The 16107-nt window shown below is 41.2% G+C and overlaps 1 protein-coding gene across 1 annotated transcript in view; it reads left to right on the forward strand.

Moving 5' to 3' along the window:
• The first annotated feature begins 409 nt into the window (after positions 1-409).
• The window catches only part of LOC138284406 (mucin-2-like), a 1072535-nt gene continuing 1056837 nt past the window's right edge, over positions 410-16107 (forward strand). Inside the window, exon 1 of the mRNA XM_069223143.1 lies at positions 410-521. Within this exon, the coding sequence (XP_069079244.1) occupies positions 449-521 (73 nt within the window). The 5' untranslated portion in view covers positions 410-448. The remainder of the gene's footprint in view (positions 522-16107) is intronic.

The following is a 16107-nucleotide window of genomic DNA, read 5'->3' on the forward strand; positions in this document are numbered from 1 at the left end:
AAAAACACATAATGCAAAACTATAGACCAGTATTTTCGAAATCGAACTTCCCGTTTTCTCCTAATGATAAACACTCTGGCGAAAAGCCTTAATGCTGATCTTCTATGAGCAGTGCCGAACACGGACTTTTAATAAAGTGCGTTAAACTGCGTACTATTCTTTAGTGTATCATATCAGTGCAGACAAAGCAAAAATTATTTGACACTGTAGTGCTTTCCTACAAAGCAGTGGGAACGCAATAAAAGGAAACTGCTCCGTGTTATTTCTTCCCCGTTCTCACACCTGGCTCGGGGTGTCTAATTTACAGAGCCCCTCCTCTCCAGGATGATGTACGCAACTACTTGGACTGGGCCCAAGTTGTCTGTTATAAATGCCTCACAATGAGCTGCAAATGCACTGACACCAAAAGCATTACAGTTTGGTACCTGGCTGCCAAACTCCCTGCGCGATGAGGGGAGGTCAGAGGGTCTACATGCCAACATGGGCTCTGATCTCTGTGGCCCTCTTTTATACACCGAACGGTAGGATTGCGTATTTTCTTAACTTTCACTCTGTGTTATTTTAATGCTATTGAGTAGACTACAGCATCTAATATGTTTGGACAGTTTTTATTTACGGGTTTTTCCTTTTGAGACTGAACACTGTACACGTGCATTAGGGATGGTTAGGTTCTAGTGACCAAAGTCATTAGAACACATAAAGGAAGTGTGGCACGGTGTCTAAGGACATTCACACTTTGGGACTATATTGTCTGTTTGATTTTAATTGGCGTCTTCATACAGAAGAGCAAGGTGTATTGTTTATATGGAAGGGGATGCCCTAAAGTCAAATACGTTTGAATAATACATGGAAACCAAGAGCATTCAAATAAATACCCATTTACAAACTACATTCTTGTTAGAACACAGTTATAAAACAGATCGCAGAGAATAGGGGTATACATCAAGTCAAATCATGTAAGGTTATATCTTAGTGCCCCAAGAATGTAGAAAACACAATAAATACCTGCAGAGTACTGACCACACAGCAATCAACGTTTATTCTATGCCAAAGAAATGTCCAGTTAATTCTGCTATTTAAAACATGTATTTTCTGTGTAAAGACGAGAGGGCAGCTTTTGTGGCCTTTTCCTTTAAATTGTTTGCTTCCAGCCTTCAAACTTTTATCTTTACTTCCACTAGAGAACAGTGTAAACATGTATTTCTAGAGCTAGAGGATTCGATGTTTAAATCTGGGGCCTGATGGTAGATTCTGGACTGTCTCTGATGAATGCATCTCTAAGATATGAAGAATGGTGAATAAGGTGGTAAGTCCTCCTGATTTCTGAGGATGACTAAACTCACTCTTCAAGATCAGCTACAAATGTTCATACACATTTCACCGCTTGGATGGTCTTGTTCCATCTCAAGTGTCCTCTTAGCATACCTATCAGTTCGTAATGCTGATGCCACCTGAAAACTACAGGATGAGCTCAAATTACTATCATCCATAGTTGAAAAGTGACAGTGGGCAAGGGCTCAAAGACTTAGGGCCAGATGTAGGAACGTTGCAAATTGTGACTTGCAATTTGCGAGTCCGAGCGACTCGCAAATTGCAACTCGCAATTTGCTATGCAGAAAGGTGTCTCAGACACCTTCTGCGACTCACAATGGGGTCGCAAAGACCCACCTCATTAGTATTAATGAGGTAGGTCGCAGACCACCATGTCCGTGACTGCTTTTAAATAAAGCAGTTTTTTTTTTTCTATCTGCAGCCCGTTTTCCTCAAAGGAAAACGAGCTGCACTTGGAAAAAAATGCCGAAACCTTTTGTTTCGTTTTTTTTCAGAGAAGGCAGTGTTCCATAGGACCACTACCTGCTCTGAAAAAATATTTTTGTGATCATTCACAAAGGGGAAGGGGTCCCATCGGGACCCCTTCCCGTTTGCAAATGAGTTATCATCCACTTCAAGTGGATGGTAACTGCGAGTTGATTTGCGACTGCGAAACATAGCGTGGGGGCTTTTGCGCCTTGCAAATGGCGTTTTTCGCCGTTTGCGAGGCGCAAAAGCCTTGCTACATCTTGCCCCAAATGTGCTGTGATTCATATGCATGCTGAGGTTTATGTACATGGAATTCATTAACACTCGCTTCCAGCTTTTGAAATAAAATCTCGTGGGACCATCTAACAATGGAAAGTAGATTTGGCAGTTAGAAACAGTCATTGTTCAAAACAGACTTTAATCAAACTTGAGGAAAGGGTCAGCTTGTTAACATTGTTCATCAGTTTGAATGAAGCCCCGAGGTGTAAGACTTCCTCAGAATATGCATGGATAAATCAGATGAAAAGAAAACTTGGTTACATCTGCAACATAAAGCCAGTACAGAATAAAAGTGTTGTGTTCTTGCAAGACTGAGGTAGTTTCACAATAGGTGACAGAGTGGCATGATGCCTGAGGGATGCTATGAACATTATTCATGAGCATACTAAAACTCAATTGCTTGCCTCACAACAGGAGACTGTTGTCTCTAGGCAGAGCTGTGTGTTTTACCCTCAATTGAAATTACATTTAAGACAGACGTCAAAATATATGATCATCTGACTGAGAGGTTAGCTAAAGAAACTATCATTGATGAAGTAGGCATGCACTAGAGCACCAATGTTTGCTTTGAAAGACTCACAAGTAGAAAGAGCCCGACATTCACTGAATCTCCTGGGAGATGGACTGCCCAATCAGAAGACCATCACTTTAGAGCTGGTCAATGAAAAAGCATGTTTTCTTGACAAACATAGGCAAATCTTTATGTGCCTGGGATTTCCTAAAAGGAAAGAACATGCATTTTAGAGCTTCTATTATCTCAAAGGCAAGTTAAAAGATTAGCCTAAAAGGCTCTAGGCCATCCATTATACCTTCCCTTTCCAGTTCCCTGTTTGTAAGGATTGCACGTAGGCAGCACATAAAAGCTGGTCCCACTAGGAGAGGACTTGGAGTGGTGTACAGTGTACACTACCTTTCTATCAACAGGACGGGACAAAGTACCTCCACTTCATGTGCTGTATCCATTCACTGTAGTACATTATACAAACCTGGCCACAATGGGCAACTTGAAATCTGTGTGATAACCCCCTACTGCATCTTCTCATGCTTCACCACCAGACCATTGGTTGTACTCATTTAGCATCTCACTTATGCATTTACCTGCGGTATTGATCCAATATCTTGGTCTTATTCCCCTTATGTCCTCAATTACACCACTACAGGAAATATTATTTTCTGTCTTTAATTTCATTAACCATATCTTCGTCCAACACACAAACGTTTTCTCCATGCACTTATTTGCACAGTTTAGAGCGTCAAAACTAATTGCAGTTCAGCCATTCATTACTGAATGGTCATGACATGTTGAATACTGAAACCTGGCAACTGAAAAAAGCACTTGCATGCCATAGTTTACATTCTCTAAACCGTGTTTTGCCCTATTTACAAACTCTCCTTCTATTCCATCCTTCCCACCCTTCCACTCGAAAAGTTAAGCATCCTTCTTGATAGTGAAATGAGGCTCTTCTCCTTCTTTGGCTTTTGTGGCACCTCTTAACCAGCTTCTCAACATCTATAACTTCTTCCATCCCTTGACTTTGAAACAACCAAAATCCTCCTCAATGTGCAAACACTCACCAGAAGGGTGTCCTATAAGTGATCCCCCATACACTCTTCCGAGCTGTTTGACAATCTTAACTTTTTCCAGCTGCGCCATCCTTATCATTACACAATCCAGATTCACCTACTACTTCTTCCACCAAGTTTTCTGGCTCATGTTTACTACTGAATTGTGAATAGGTTCCATACATATGTATTACCTTCCAGTCTCAACATCACTTGGTCATCTTTATCACATTTTTCAGGATAACATTTGCTCAAATGTGACAACCCTCAAAACTGCCACCAGCTTCTTCCAATTCTTTACTCCAGGTTGCTCTCTACTTGGAAAGAAGATCATCAGCAAATCTAGCAACTTGTTAAAAAGAGTATAATTCATAACATCTTCGATGGAAAATACATTTTGGGAAGGTTTGTGTAGAATTGTGAAACTGTGCTAATGTTTGTTTTTCCTATGGATCAGCAAACCTAATCCTAACTACAGTACCATCATCATTACAGCTGTAATATAAGAACAGTGATGTAGTTCAATCTAATAGACAATCAGTACTTAATTTAAGCTGGTGGTTGCCTGTGAGGGGTACCAGCACTTAATTTCCCTATTCATACATTTCCCCAGAGCTAGGGAGGGAAAGCCACATGGACAGGAAAGAAAAAGATGGAAAAAACTACCACCAAGGGTTAAATCAGATACCTGCAAGAGTGAGATGAATGAGCAGGGTGTGTCTTGCTGTGAATTAAAGAGGCCTGGGATGGATTCAAATCCCACAGCTTTGGTATCCAGTGAACTGATACTTAATAGCACCAGCTGCTGGCTTCTGAGCAAAACTTTGGGCACGGCACTGGCACTCTTTCTTTCACAAACTAAGCACTGTAGCCATTGAGGAAAAGTATTTTGCATGTCTGACAACTCCGTCCCCTTATCAACAATCTCTGCAAATGGCTATCATTCACTGTATATCCTAGAAAGTGTACTGCAGATTGGTTAAGTGGGTCGAGGGCAAACTTTATATGGAAGCTCCCCAAGTGAATTTACTGTAAAGGGTCCTTGGTGGTGTATAGAGCACTTATGAATCCCTATCAAATGTGACAGAAAGTAGAAAGAGACTCCTCATGTAATAATTATTTGTCTTGGTGTAAAAATGTCTAGCATTTTAGGAAACATCACACATAGAATTACATAGAAAATGTGTGCATATACTGGCAGCACCCAGATCAAGGAACATGACTCTTAGTTATTCATCTGATTAGTAGCAAGAACGTGAAAATTTTTCTTCCAATACCTATCTTGGGTCTGCCAAACCCACTGTAAAGAAACATTTGGTGGGGTTCATTTTGCAGCCAGACAAAATTCCCCAAGGAGGAAAATTGTACACTCTATAGCTTTCCATGCCAAGTGAAACAAATATTGATGCTAGGAATACCATACACAAGTCATGGTGCAGGCTATGCCCAGCCCACACAATATACAGGGCATGGCCACTTATGTCAGGCGTGCAGCATATTGGTAATGGTCAAAGAACATGGCATATTTCAAGCACCTATAGGCTTGACTTCAAGAAATGCCCTGCAGGTATTTTCTGTAGGAGTACTACAGTTAGACCTACTCTCACATGTCCAAAGGTCCAGGATGGAAATTATACCTAATAGTTCCTCCATTGAGGATACCGTGTGCTGTGCAGCATATGGGTCATGATCAAAGAACATGCACTATTTGACGCACCTACATGGCTTGACTTCAAGAAATACCCAGCAGGTATTTTCTGTAGGAGTACTACAGTTAGACCTACTTTCACATGTCCAAAGGTCCAAGATGAAAGTTATACCTAGTAGTTCCTCCATTGAGAGTACTGTTTGCAGGGCATGCATCACACTGTGTGAATTGGTGGTGCCCAAAGAATATGGCTTCAATCAATCCCTACTAGGTACAGTGTATTAGGGTACTGTGCATAGGCTTTGTTAAGCCATATCATATACACACTTCATGCAGGACTTCGGCACTAGCCCTGCTCCTCAAGTGGTGTGAGTAAGGTTGTTGAACACAGGATGTGGTTCAAGGACATTAATTGTGTGCATCCCAGACAGTGCTTTCCAAAAAGCCATGCCCTATATATACTTCTGCCAGAGATTCTGCATGTACAGAATACCAACATGGCTTTGTCGTAGTCTTATGGAATGTAGATAGGACATGGCCGAATGTTGTATCCTGTGCAAAACGAACAGGGTCAGATCAGTTTACTTCAGGTTTATTGGTTGTAATCAAAACCTTCAGAAGTCAACACAATTCTTCATACATTGTCTCACTAATAAAATACATTCAAAAAGGTTTTAACCAATTAAAAAAAATGTATAACCGTCGGTTACAGTTGCTGAGATTAGTATCTAAATAGGTTGCAAATGTATGTTTTGTCGGAGTCCACAAGATTGGAACAATATGTAATCCATATCTTAAATCCACAACCATTCTCATAAATGTTCTGAACTCCATTACTGCTTGATCATTTAACATGTAAGTGAGGTAAATGCAAGTTTGGAATTGCCATTATACAAACAGTTGCAAATGCGAGATGCAATATCATGAGTACATATTTTCATAGGCGTTAAAGCGAACACCAGTCAGCCCTCACCCTTTATTACTGGTCAGAACATGTGGCTTGTTTTTAACATTAATATGTACCTGGCTTGAATCCAGATTGTTTAACTGGTTATATCCCTGACATAAAATGTTTTGTAGGGGATTTAATATTTTTGAATAACCTGTGGGGTGAGGGAAACAGATTTGTTGTTGTTTTTAGCCTTCTGGCTTTGTCTCTCAATCAATGTTTTACTTTGTTTTTTAACAACTTTATGGCCTGGATACTGCTGAGGCCTCATCAATCCACATTTAAACTGGAACGATCACAGTGGGAACTGAAACCTTGTCTACACTATCTGTATGGGGCCTGGGGATCCAACCTCTCCATCCAATCACTCAGGTAGCAATAGCAGCTTGGGATAGAGCTACTAAATACATTGGAAGAATGGTAAACCCACGAGGGAAACACCATTATTGGAGAGGTGTTGGTTTCCTGAATTGTGAAAGCTGAAGGAATTTAAGGCCTTAGATTTAATAGGGATCTCCAAAGTGGGTGATTTGATTGAAAATGGCAATATTATGCCATTCTCCTCACCCCAGAGAGAGTATGGAATGAAAGGAAATCTATTTTTAAAATATGCACAGGTGCGACATGCGTGGAAGGCAGAGGGGCTCTCAGGTGAGGGTTTCCCAGACTTTGCCCCGCAGGATCTGGAGCTGTCCCCAAATACAGGCTTAGGGTGCGAACGCTGGGGAACTAAGTGACATGCTCTTGATACACCTTCCATTAGACCCTAGGTTTCTCTCCTGGGAAACCCTAATGACATTGATCCTCCCACGGGCCCAACTTCTGTTTTGTAGTCTTGACCCCATGGTAGCTAAGAGAGATGTGGCTCACAACTGGGGGTCAGAAAAGTGCCCCCATTACAGGAATGGAAATAAGGTATCAACATGTATATGGCAGCTAAAAAGGCCATCTACGTCAGTAGAGGTTGTTCGCAAAAATTTCTCAAAATATGGAATAAATTGATAGAATATTATTCTCTAGAGGTGCTGGAGGACGATGGGCCGTAGAGTTGGGGTGGTCTTGACAGCAACAAATGTGTTTTTATGTGGCGCACTCGCCATTTATCACCTGGCACTCTTTCCCATCAGTAAACCTCTATGGACTAATGTGGGTTTCTCAGGGGAAGAGGGAGGTGGAGGAGTTATGGTTTGTTATTTGTTACAGTAATAGACATGGATTGACTCACAGAATTGTTGTATGTCATTTGTATATGCTATGTTGCCAATGACAAGTAAAAATATATTTGTAAAAAAACTATGCCGGTTTTGTTAGTGCCAGGAATACACAATGAATAATGATTACAGGTTGAACCTTGAGAATGCCTTGAGTAGAAGTTAAGAGTTGGTGGAGTTGGTAATTCTTCTCCTGTTGCTCCTTGTAACTCCTACATCTCATTTGTTTCCCAGGGGGGCTGTGCCTGCTGTGGCCAAAATCCCTGGGTTAAACATAAAAGAGACAAAGGACCTGATTCAGGATTCGGCAGACAGGTTCTCCGTCACAATGGTGACAGATATCCTGTCCACCGAAATCCAAATCCCATTAAATTCTATGGAATTTAGATTTTGGCGGACCAACTATCCATCACTGTTGTGATGGAGTAACCCATCCGCTGAGTTCTAAATCAGGCCCTCAGTGTGTTTTCAGACCTTGTAGTTCCAGAACGTGATGGCAAACCAGCTACTGGCTCCTTTGGTAATTCATGGCAACCCACATTTTACAGTTTAGCAGAAGAAGAGCCCTACAGTAAATCAGTGGGTCTCCCAACACTGAAAAAAGATGGTCAATCACTTCATTTGGAGTGGCTAGAGCACAGGGTTTTAAATGATGTACCCTCACAGTGATCAGCCCAAGAAAACTTGACCTGAAAGCCCAATTACCACAGGGCTGCAACATTATGGTGATTGCCACTCTGCCCTATTTAGGAGAGAGCAAATGCCACTAGATTTCCCTGCCCAGGAGTATCGTGCAACACAATGCATGGCAGTCCTCAGCAGAGCAAAAACATCAATGGCACAAGCCGACCACAATATACCTCCTTGTGTGTCGCAGTCATTGTGTATATTTTTTGTTTTCATCAAAAAATACCTACTTTGGGAGTTTTTTTCTCGAATGCAAAAAAAAACTTTGCAGTAGGATAGGACCTCAAAAGCCTTTGTGGAAATTGCAGCTGCTGGTACTGTTGCGCACCTACTCCCATCAGGAACAAAGTTGTGGGAATAAATAGTCCATAATTTTCTTAAGACCAAGGGGATGGTGGAAGATACAAGAATAAAATCGGATGTGTTCAAAATAATTATCCTAGAGTTGTGTATTAATGCTGTTCATGGCTTCAGGTCAACATGACGCAGAAAGCTGTACCTGGACCTGGAAACTAGATGATTCACAGGTGCGCACTAAAGGAATCCCTACCTTTAAACAGAGAAAAACATGCAGAAACATTGGAAAGAATATGGTGCCTGGGCTATAGGGAAATACAGAAAGAATACATGCTGTAAGGGACAGGCTGGGTAGTTTAATGGCATAATAACTAGAAATAATGCTGACAGAAATCTAGTGATTTCTCTGAAAGGGCAATTTTACCCAAGTGTCATCAATAACATTTTTACTATTATTAATGATAGCTTTATGCTCAAACCATTAACCTGAAGAGAGTAGAAGTGGAGGACTACCAGGGATGGGGGGGGGTTCCCATTTACCAAGTTTTTTGTTGAAGAATTGGGACTGGATAAACACCCTCATTACATCCGCATATATTAGATCTGCCTCTCTCTGACTAAATTGTGAAAAAGCAAAGCACCTGGTATAGATGGTCTCTACCAGGTGTTTTTGAGCTGCTCATAAAGAGCTGTTCATTGCCCAATTACTAGGTCAGTAATATGCATCCATGGAGATGGAGTCCCTTCCTACTGTTTGCAGGGACGCACTTATAGTGATGTTGCGCAAACTGAATTGAATTGTATTGGACATGCCATCTTATCATCCTCTAGCTAAACAGACAAACAAATACACACACTTTTTCATCCTTCATAAAAGTTAAAGTAACCACAAACATGTGAATAGTGAATCCGTGCAATGGGTGAGGAGGCCTGGTTCCATGGTGGACTCACCTGTAATGTGTCAGTGGGAGGTGTTGGGTGAAGAAATTCCACAATGACTGAAAGGGTTAAGCGATTGGCCCTAGCACCCTCATTAGGTGTCCCACCCCAATGACAAACTAGAGGGCAGAGCTCTCTTACACTCATATAAACAATCACTAAGGAGACACTCTCCCTCCTGCAGCACCACAATTATTCATCACATTTCTCCCCCTCTCCTTCACCACATTTCCTATAGATCTTTATACAGTTCAGGATGCTGCCAGAATCAGCTGGTTTGCTCCCCACCCGACGCCAGTCAGCCTTTCAGATCCTCCCACACCATCTACACCCCGTGTTATGTTCTGAATAGCATTTTCTTTCCTTTCCTTCTCTTCTTAACCTTTCTTGTTTTGACTATTGGACAATATATTATCATGTCATTTTGGTAAGCGCCAAGGCGTTTGATTGTATATGATAATTGTGGTTATCTCAATTAATAAAGAGATTTAAAAAAAAAAAAAAATGTGAATAGTGAAAATAAAAGGCCAAAGCCAGTTCCCTTGGTTTCAGACAATGGCAATCCCATGCAAGGAATCATGGTCCGACTAGAGCCCCACCTACTGCGACAATTAGCAAACTACAGTTGAAAGTAAATGTAAATAGACACACTTAAGTCCCAACTATTGCCACATGTATCCTAGAAGACATGCACAATGGCAACGCAGTGACCCGACAGTTCCTTGTTTAATTGAAAAGTTACACATTTGTATATTATAAACTTTAGCTTTACATTCACAAATGTGAGAACACTTCCAGTAATATAAAGGTTATAGATATTAAACAGCAGGTATGAAAAATTGTAGTACTGTTTGTAAAGCAGCGATAATAATATTGCTGGAAAATGCATAAACCTAAGGCACAAAAATGACTTGAAAATATAATACGACTTTGTATTGGAATTAAATGGAGTTTTAAGAACGTTTATATTTATGTGGTGTTAGTACAGTCGAAACATACTGATTGTAACTCACAAAATATTACTTGTTACTTGCAGCTGATTTCTATTCGTGAATTGAGAGTTGAAAAGTATATGATACGATTATTTCAGACTTTCAAATTGGTGATACATCTTTCATGCACATACGGTACATGGGCCTGATGTAGGAAAGGGTTTTTAGTTCTTGCTTGACAGCATAGCAGTGTCGTCAAACCCTATGTGTTCAACCTAAAAAAGAGCTTTCAGAACTTTTACCAAGAGGGACTTTGGCTCCTCCTACATGTTGATGGACAATTGGGAAGCTGTGTGCAGAAGTCATGTCCATCCATGGGAAAAATGGTTGCCCTCCTTGAGCTGTATCGCATTGTCTAAGCCAAAGCAATTTATCAAGTGTACCTACTATGTAGAACACTGCTTGATATTTAGGTCAAGCACATGCCACTGCAAAGTTACATGTCTCCTAGATAATAAGAAAATGATAGTGCCTGTTACTCTCTGGCAGGAGCACAGAGGGAGGAGGGCTGTCAGCAGGAATGTTCTGCTGTATTGCTGCTCTGGAAAATCCTTTTTTCCCTTTATTCAGAGATATCTTAACATGACACTCCTTGAAACTCCTTTATGGAGTGTCCATGGCTGTTGTTTAAGCTCCTGTGCTCTCAAAACATGAATTTAGTTATTACTTTTGATTTATTGTTTATTTTTTAATTACATCACTTACTAATTTTATACTTGATTTGATTTCAACTCTAAAACCCCTTTACTTGATCTTTGGATAATGTTGGTGAAAGAATAAGATGAGTTCATCACAAAAACACACCTATTTCCTACTTCTAACAGACTTTTTGAGGAAACAACAAGCACTTAAACAGATATCAGGGCTGCCTAGCATCTGGAGATACCTTAAGGCATCCCTCTATTTCTTGAAGGCAAGTGTTTTCAAAATATGCTTAAGGCAGTATGTCAAAAAACAATAGAATTTACAAAAGAACAGAAAATGCAACAAAGATTGCTCAGCCAACCCATCACAAGGACACGCCGGTGTTTTGCTGTCCCAAGCCTTCACCTCTCTAGAAAAACACAAAAGATGACACACAGTGCCCACCTTAAATCTGAAAAGGATAGAACTCTCCCACTGAGAGACCTCCAAAGTTAAGTAAAATGTCAGCTCTTCTGTTACCATTGAAATATAATAGTTATGCACAGATTATATACTAAAATCCTCCTCTGTTTGTTTGGGAGAAGCTGAACTCTTCATGGCAAAACTTTACCAACTTCTTATGATGATTTCTTGCAGTGGCTGGAGCTATAAACATTTTGGGGAGACCAATGTCAGTAAAAGACTTACTTGCTGATTTCAACCAGGGGATTGAGAGGCCCTTGTCTAAGCTATGAAAGTCTAGAATATTTTTTCTATTAAAATCTGCTTCAGCATTAGACCACACGCTCCACCAAAGCAGGAGCAGGGTCATTTTAACTCTATCTGAGACATATTCCAAGTTAAGTTCAGAGTGTAGGATAAAGTGGGAGCTAGGTGGCAGAAGATTCAACATCTGCCTACACATCCAGATTTCTTCCACCTGAATGGAGGAAAGAATTATGGTACACCTAAACCCCTTCTCCATATGTGGCTGTGGGAATGCGCTGCAGATTATAAATCATAATGTAAGCAGAGATAAGGGCCATTCCTTCCCTATGGACAAGATTGAATAAGCACCCGGCCGCCCCACCTAGTTTCATGCAAGCTGCATGCACTTGTGGTTGTAAAGAACTGGAAAAATCAAAGACAACACCCAGTTAAATAAAATTCTTCACAGAGCTCATAGAATGATCCTGCAACTTTAGGGATGAAGGTTTCTCCTGCCTGGCCCACAGGCCATTATATGTGATGTCCCAAAGTTGGTTAACATATCTAAATCACACATGAATGAAACAAAAGCCTCAAAAGATGCAGTCACTAAAACGGCATCGTCGGTGTATAATAATGGCAGGATTAATATGTTAGCAACCTTTGGCACGTCACTGGTGTAACTAGACAGGTGGGTACTTAATTAATAAAAATGTAAAACAATAGAGGTTCCAAAATGCACCCCTAAGGCACCCCACTACCTAGAACGAAAACATCAGAGATTTCTCCTGCTCGGCCATATCGCACGTGATCCCTAGATTCTTACGTACAGAGTACAACACATGTACCAAGGGAACTTCTACCCCAGCTCTATCACGATCATCTATAGCTTGGCCCTATTTACTCAATGAAATGTGGAAGCTAAATCCACAAAGGTGGTACAGGTAAGTAGAGTTTCCCTCGAACCCTCTGTTAAGCACCTTTATTACTCATTAACAGTACCCATTCCTTACTCCTAAATCTTTACTATGGTTTAACACTACCTTTCACTGAACCCTAAAAACTCCCCACTACAACATAATGTTACCTTTCCATGTACCCTGAAAACCCCTAACAATCTCTTGATGCCACCATACTCTGAACCCTAAAAACCTGTTACTACTCCTTAAGGCTACCCATCCTTGAAGCATAAACACCTTTCTACCCCTTCCACCCAGCCTTCCCTGAACCCTAAAATTCCAACTACCCCTCGCAATTACCATTATCTGAACCAAAAAAACGTACTACTACTTAATGCTGCCCATCCTTGAACTCTGAAAACTCCTGGTACTCTTCCCTGACAATTAAGAATCTTACTACCTCTTAATGCAACAATTTCTGAACACAACACCTAAGACCCTTCACACAACCCTTATGTGAACTCCAACATCCCTTGCTACCTCTTAGTGCTAACCATCCTTGACCCTAAAACCTCTTACCAACCCTTACAGGTACCCACCCCCAAACTGTACAAACCCTTACTAACCCTTTAAATTTCTTGTCCTTAATCCCTAAAATGCCACATTATTACTAAACGCTACTCTTCCCTGACCTAGAAAAACTTACTACCCCCTAATACTAACACTAAAAGCCCTTTCTTGCTCCTTACAGATACCGCTTCATAAACCCTAACACCTCCTTATTGCCCCTCAATGCTTCCTTGAACCCTAAACCCCCTTAATACTGATTAAAGCTAACCTTTTGTGAACCGTAGAAACCTAAATATTACCCTTTCCTGAACAATACAAACCCTCATTTTTACCTTAATGCTACCAATTTTTTAACCTGGAAAATCGTAATTGCACGTTTATACTACTTTTCTTGAACCCGAAATACCCCTTTTTACCCCTTATTCTAGAAATCCCTGAACCTTAAACACCAATCACTACCTCTTAAAGCTATCCTTTCCTGAACTTTAAAGGCCCTTTTTTACCTCATAACACTACTCTTACCTGAGCCCTGAAAACCTAACTAGCCCTTAACGTTACACAGCCAAGAACCCCAAAAGCACCTACTATTCCTTAATTCTACCAGTCTGTGAACCACATAACACTACTCTTCTCTGAACACTAAAAATCTTGCTAGCCTTTAACATTACACATTCATGAACCCCAAAAAACAACTAGTACCCCTTAATGCTACGTATCTGTGAACTCTAAAAACCCTTGCTACTCCTTAATGTTACCTATCCCTGAACCCTAAACATTTGTTACACCCTTCTCTGAAACCAAAAATCTCTTACTAACACTTAACACCTATAACAGAACCCTAAGTAATACTTATTACCAATAATGTTACCCTTGTCTGAACCCTGAAAACACCTTACTACCCTTTAAGTATACAGTTACCTGAACCCAACATACCCCTAAATACAACCCTTTCCTAAAACCTAAAAATCCCTAACTAGCTCTTGACACAACCGGCCCTTGAATCCTAAAAACCTGCATTACCCCTTAACGGTAAACATCCCTGAACGCTACAAACCAATTTTACCCCTTAACTTTTTCCTATCCCCATTTCTAACAGTACCCTTCTCTAATCTCTAAAATACCTTTTACTGTCCCTCAACACTACCCTTTCCTGAACCCTTCAAGCCCCTTACTACCACTTAGAGCTACCCAGCTCCAAACCCTAGAACCACCATTCTGACCATTAACACTGCCTTTTATTGAAAAGTTCTCCACCCTTTAACACTTTCCATTCTTAAACCCTAAAAAGCCCATACTACTCCTTAATGCTACCCATCTCTAAACCCCAAGAACCACTTACTACTGCTAAACGCTAGTGTTAGAATGAGGTCCTTGGTTGGCAGTCAGGTTACCCCCTGTCCAAGAAAGGACCCTCACTCTAGTCAGGGTAATGGAGAAACACACTTAGATAACCACTGCTTAACCTCTTGGTAGCTTGGCACAAGTATTCAGGCTTATCTCAGAAGCAATGTATAAAGTATTTGCACCAACACACACAGTAATACAGTGAAAATATTACAAAATGGACACCACACCAGTTTAGAAAGTAATATTTATCTAAATCAAACAGGACCAAAATAACATAAATCCAACATACACAAATTAAAATATGACTTTTCAAAAGAATAAGAGTCTTACTCCACAGAAAACAATGGAAAGGTTGAGTGTGCACAGCCACACGGGTGAGCATGCATCGGAAAAGGCAGCGATGCATCAATTCCTTCCTCGCAGGGGAAGCCTTATGTCATTTCCTCTCCGGTCAGGGCGGCGATGTGTCATTTTCCTCCCTCGCAAGAGAGCAATGTATCATTTCCGGACGGGGCATCTCGGATCCACGCAGAGTCGGGTTGACCTTGGTGCCCAGGGACGAAGCGTGAAAAATCCTGTAGCACGGCGCTGCGTGGGGTTTGTCTCGTTATCAGCAGCTGCAAGCAGGGGTTGCACATTCTTTCTCCAGCCGCGATGCATGGATCTTCCAGCCGCGATGAAGGTGGAGCATCGATTTTAGCCGCGAGGTCAGCAGCACATTGTTTATCAGCTGTGTTGCAGATGGTGAGTCGAAAATTTCCCCGCACAGCATTTTGTGCGGATTTTTAGCTCTTGTCTGTCAACTTCACTTTTCAAGTGCCCAAGGACTGGATAGGGCACTACTTGGCAGGGCTGGAGTCTCAGCAGAGAGTCCAGATGTTAGCAGAGGAAGTATTTGATGACCCTGAGACTTCAAAACCGGAGACAAGCTCAGTTCAAGTCCTTGGAGATTCTACTCTAAAAGAAATCCACAACAAAGTGCAGTCTTTGTCCCATTTCACAGGCAGAAGCAGCAACTGCAGGATAGCCCAACAAAGCACAGTCACAGGCAGGGGCAGCACTTCTCCTCAACTCTCCCCCTTGGCAGAGGTTCCTCTTGGTTCCAGAAGGGATCTGATTTTTAGGGGGGAATTGGTCCAATACTTATACCCCTTTCTGCCTTTGAAGTAGGCATACTTCAAAGGAAAGTCCCTGTTGTTCACAAGATCCTGCCTTGCCCAGGCCAGAACCCCCACAATCACCAGGGGGTTGTTGACTGCATTGTTAGAGGACAGGCATAGCCCATTCGGGTGTAAGTGACAACTCCTCCCTCAACTCTAGCACAGATGGCTCCCCAGGATATGCAGACTACATCCCAGCTTCCTTTGTCTCACTGTCTAGAGGGGATTCACAAACAGCCCAACTGTCAAACTGACCCAGACAGGCAATCCACAAACAAGCAGAGTCACAGAATTGTTTAAGCAAGAAAAGGCCTACTTTCTGAATGTGGCAGTTTCAAAGTTACAATCTAAAAATCAACTTTGCTAAAAGATGTATTTTTAAATTGTGAGCTCATAGACCCTAAACTCCATATTTCTATCCACTCTTAAAGGAA

This window comes from Pleurodeles waltl, chromosome 3_1 (genome assembly GCF_031143425.1).
Source record: "Pleurodeles waltl isolate 20211129_DDA chromosome 3_1, aPleWal1.hap1.20221129, whole genome shotgun sequence".
NCBI classification, from domain to species: domain Eukaryota; kingdom Metazoa; phylum Chordata; class Amphibia; order Caudata; family Salamandridae; genus Pleurodeles; species Pleurodeles waltl.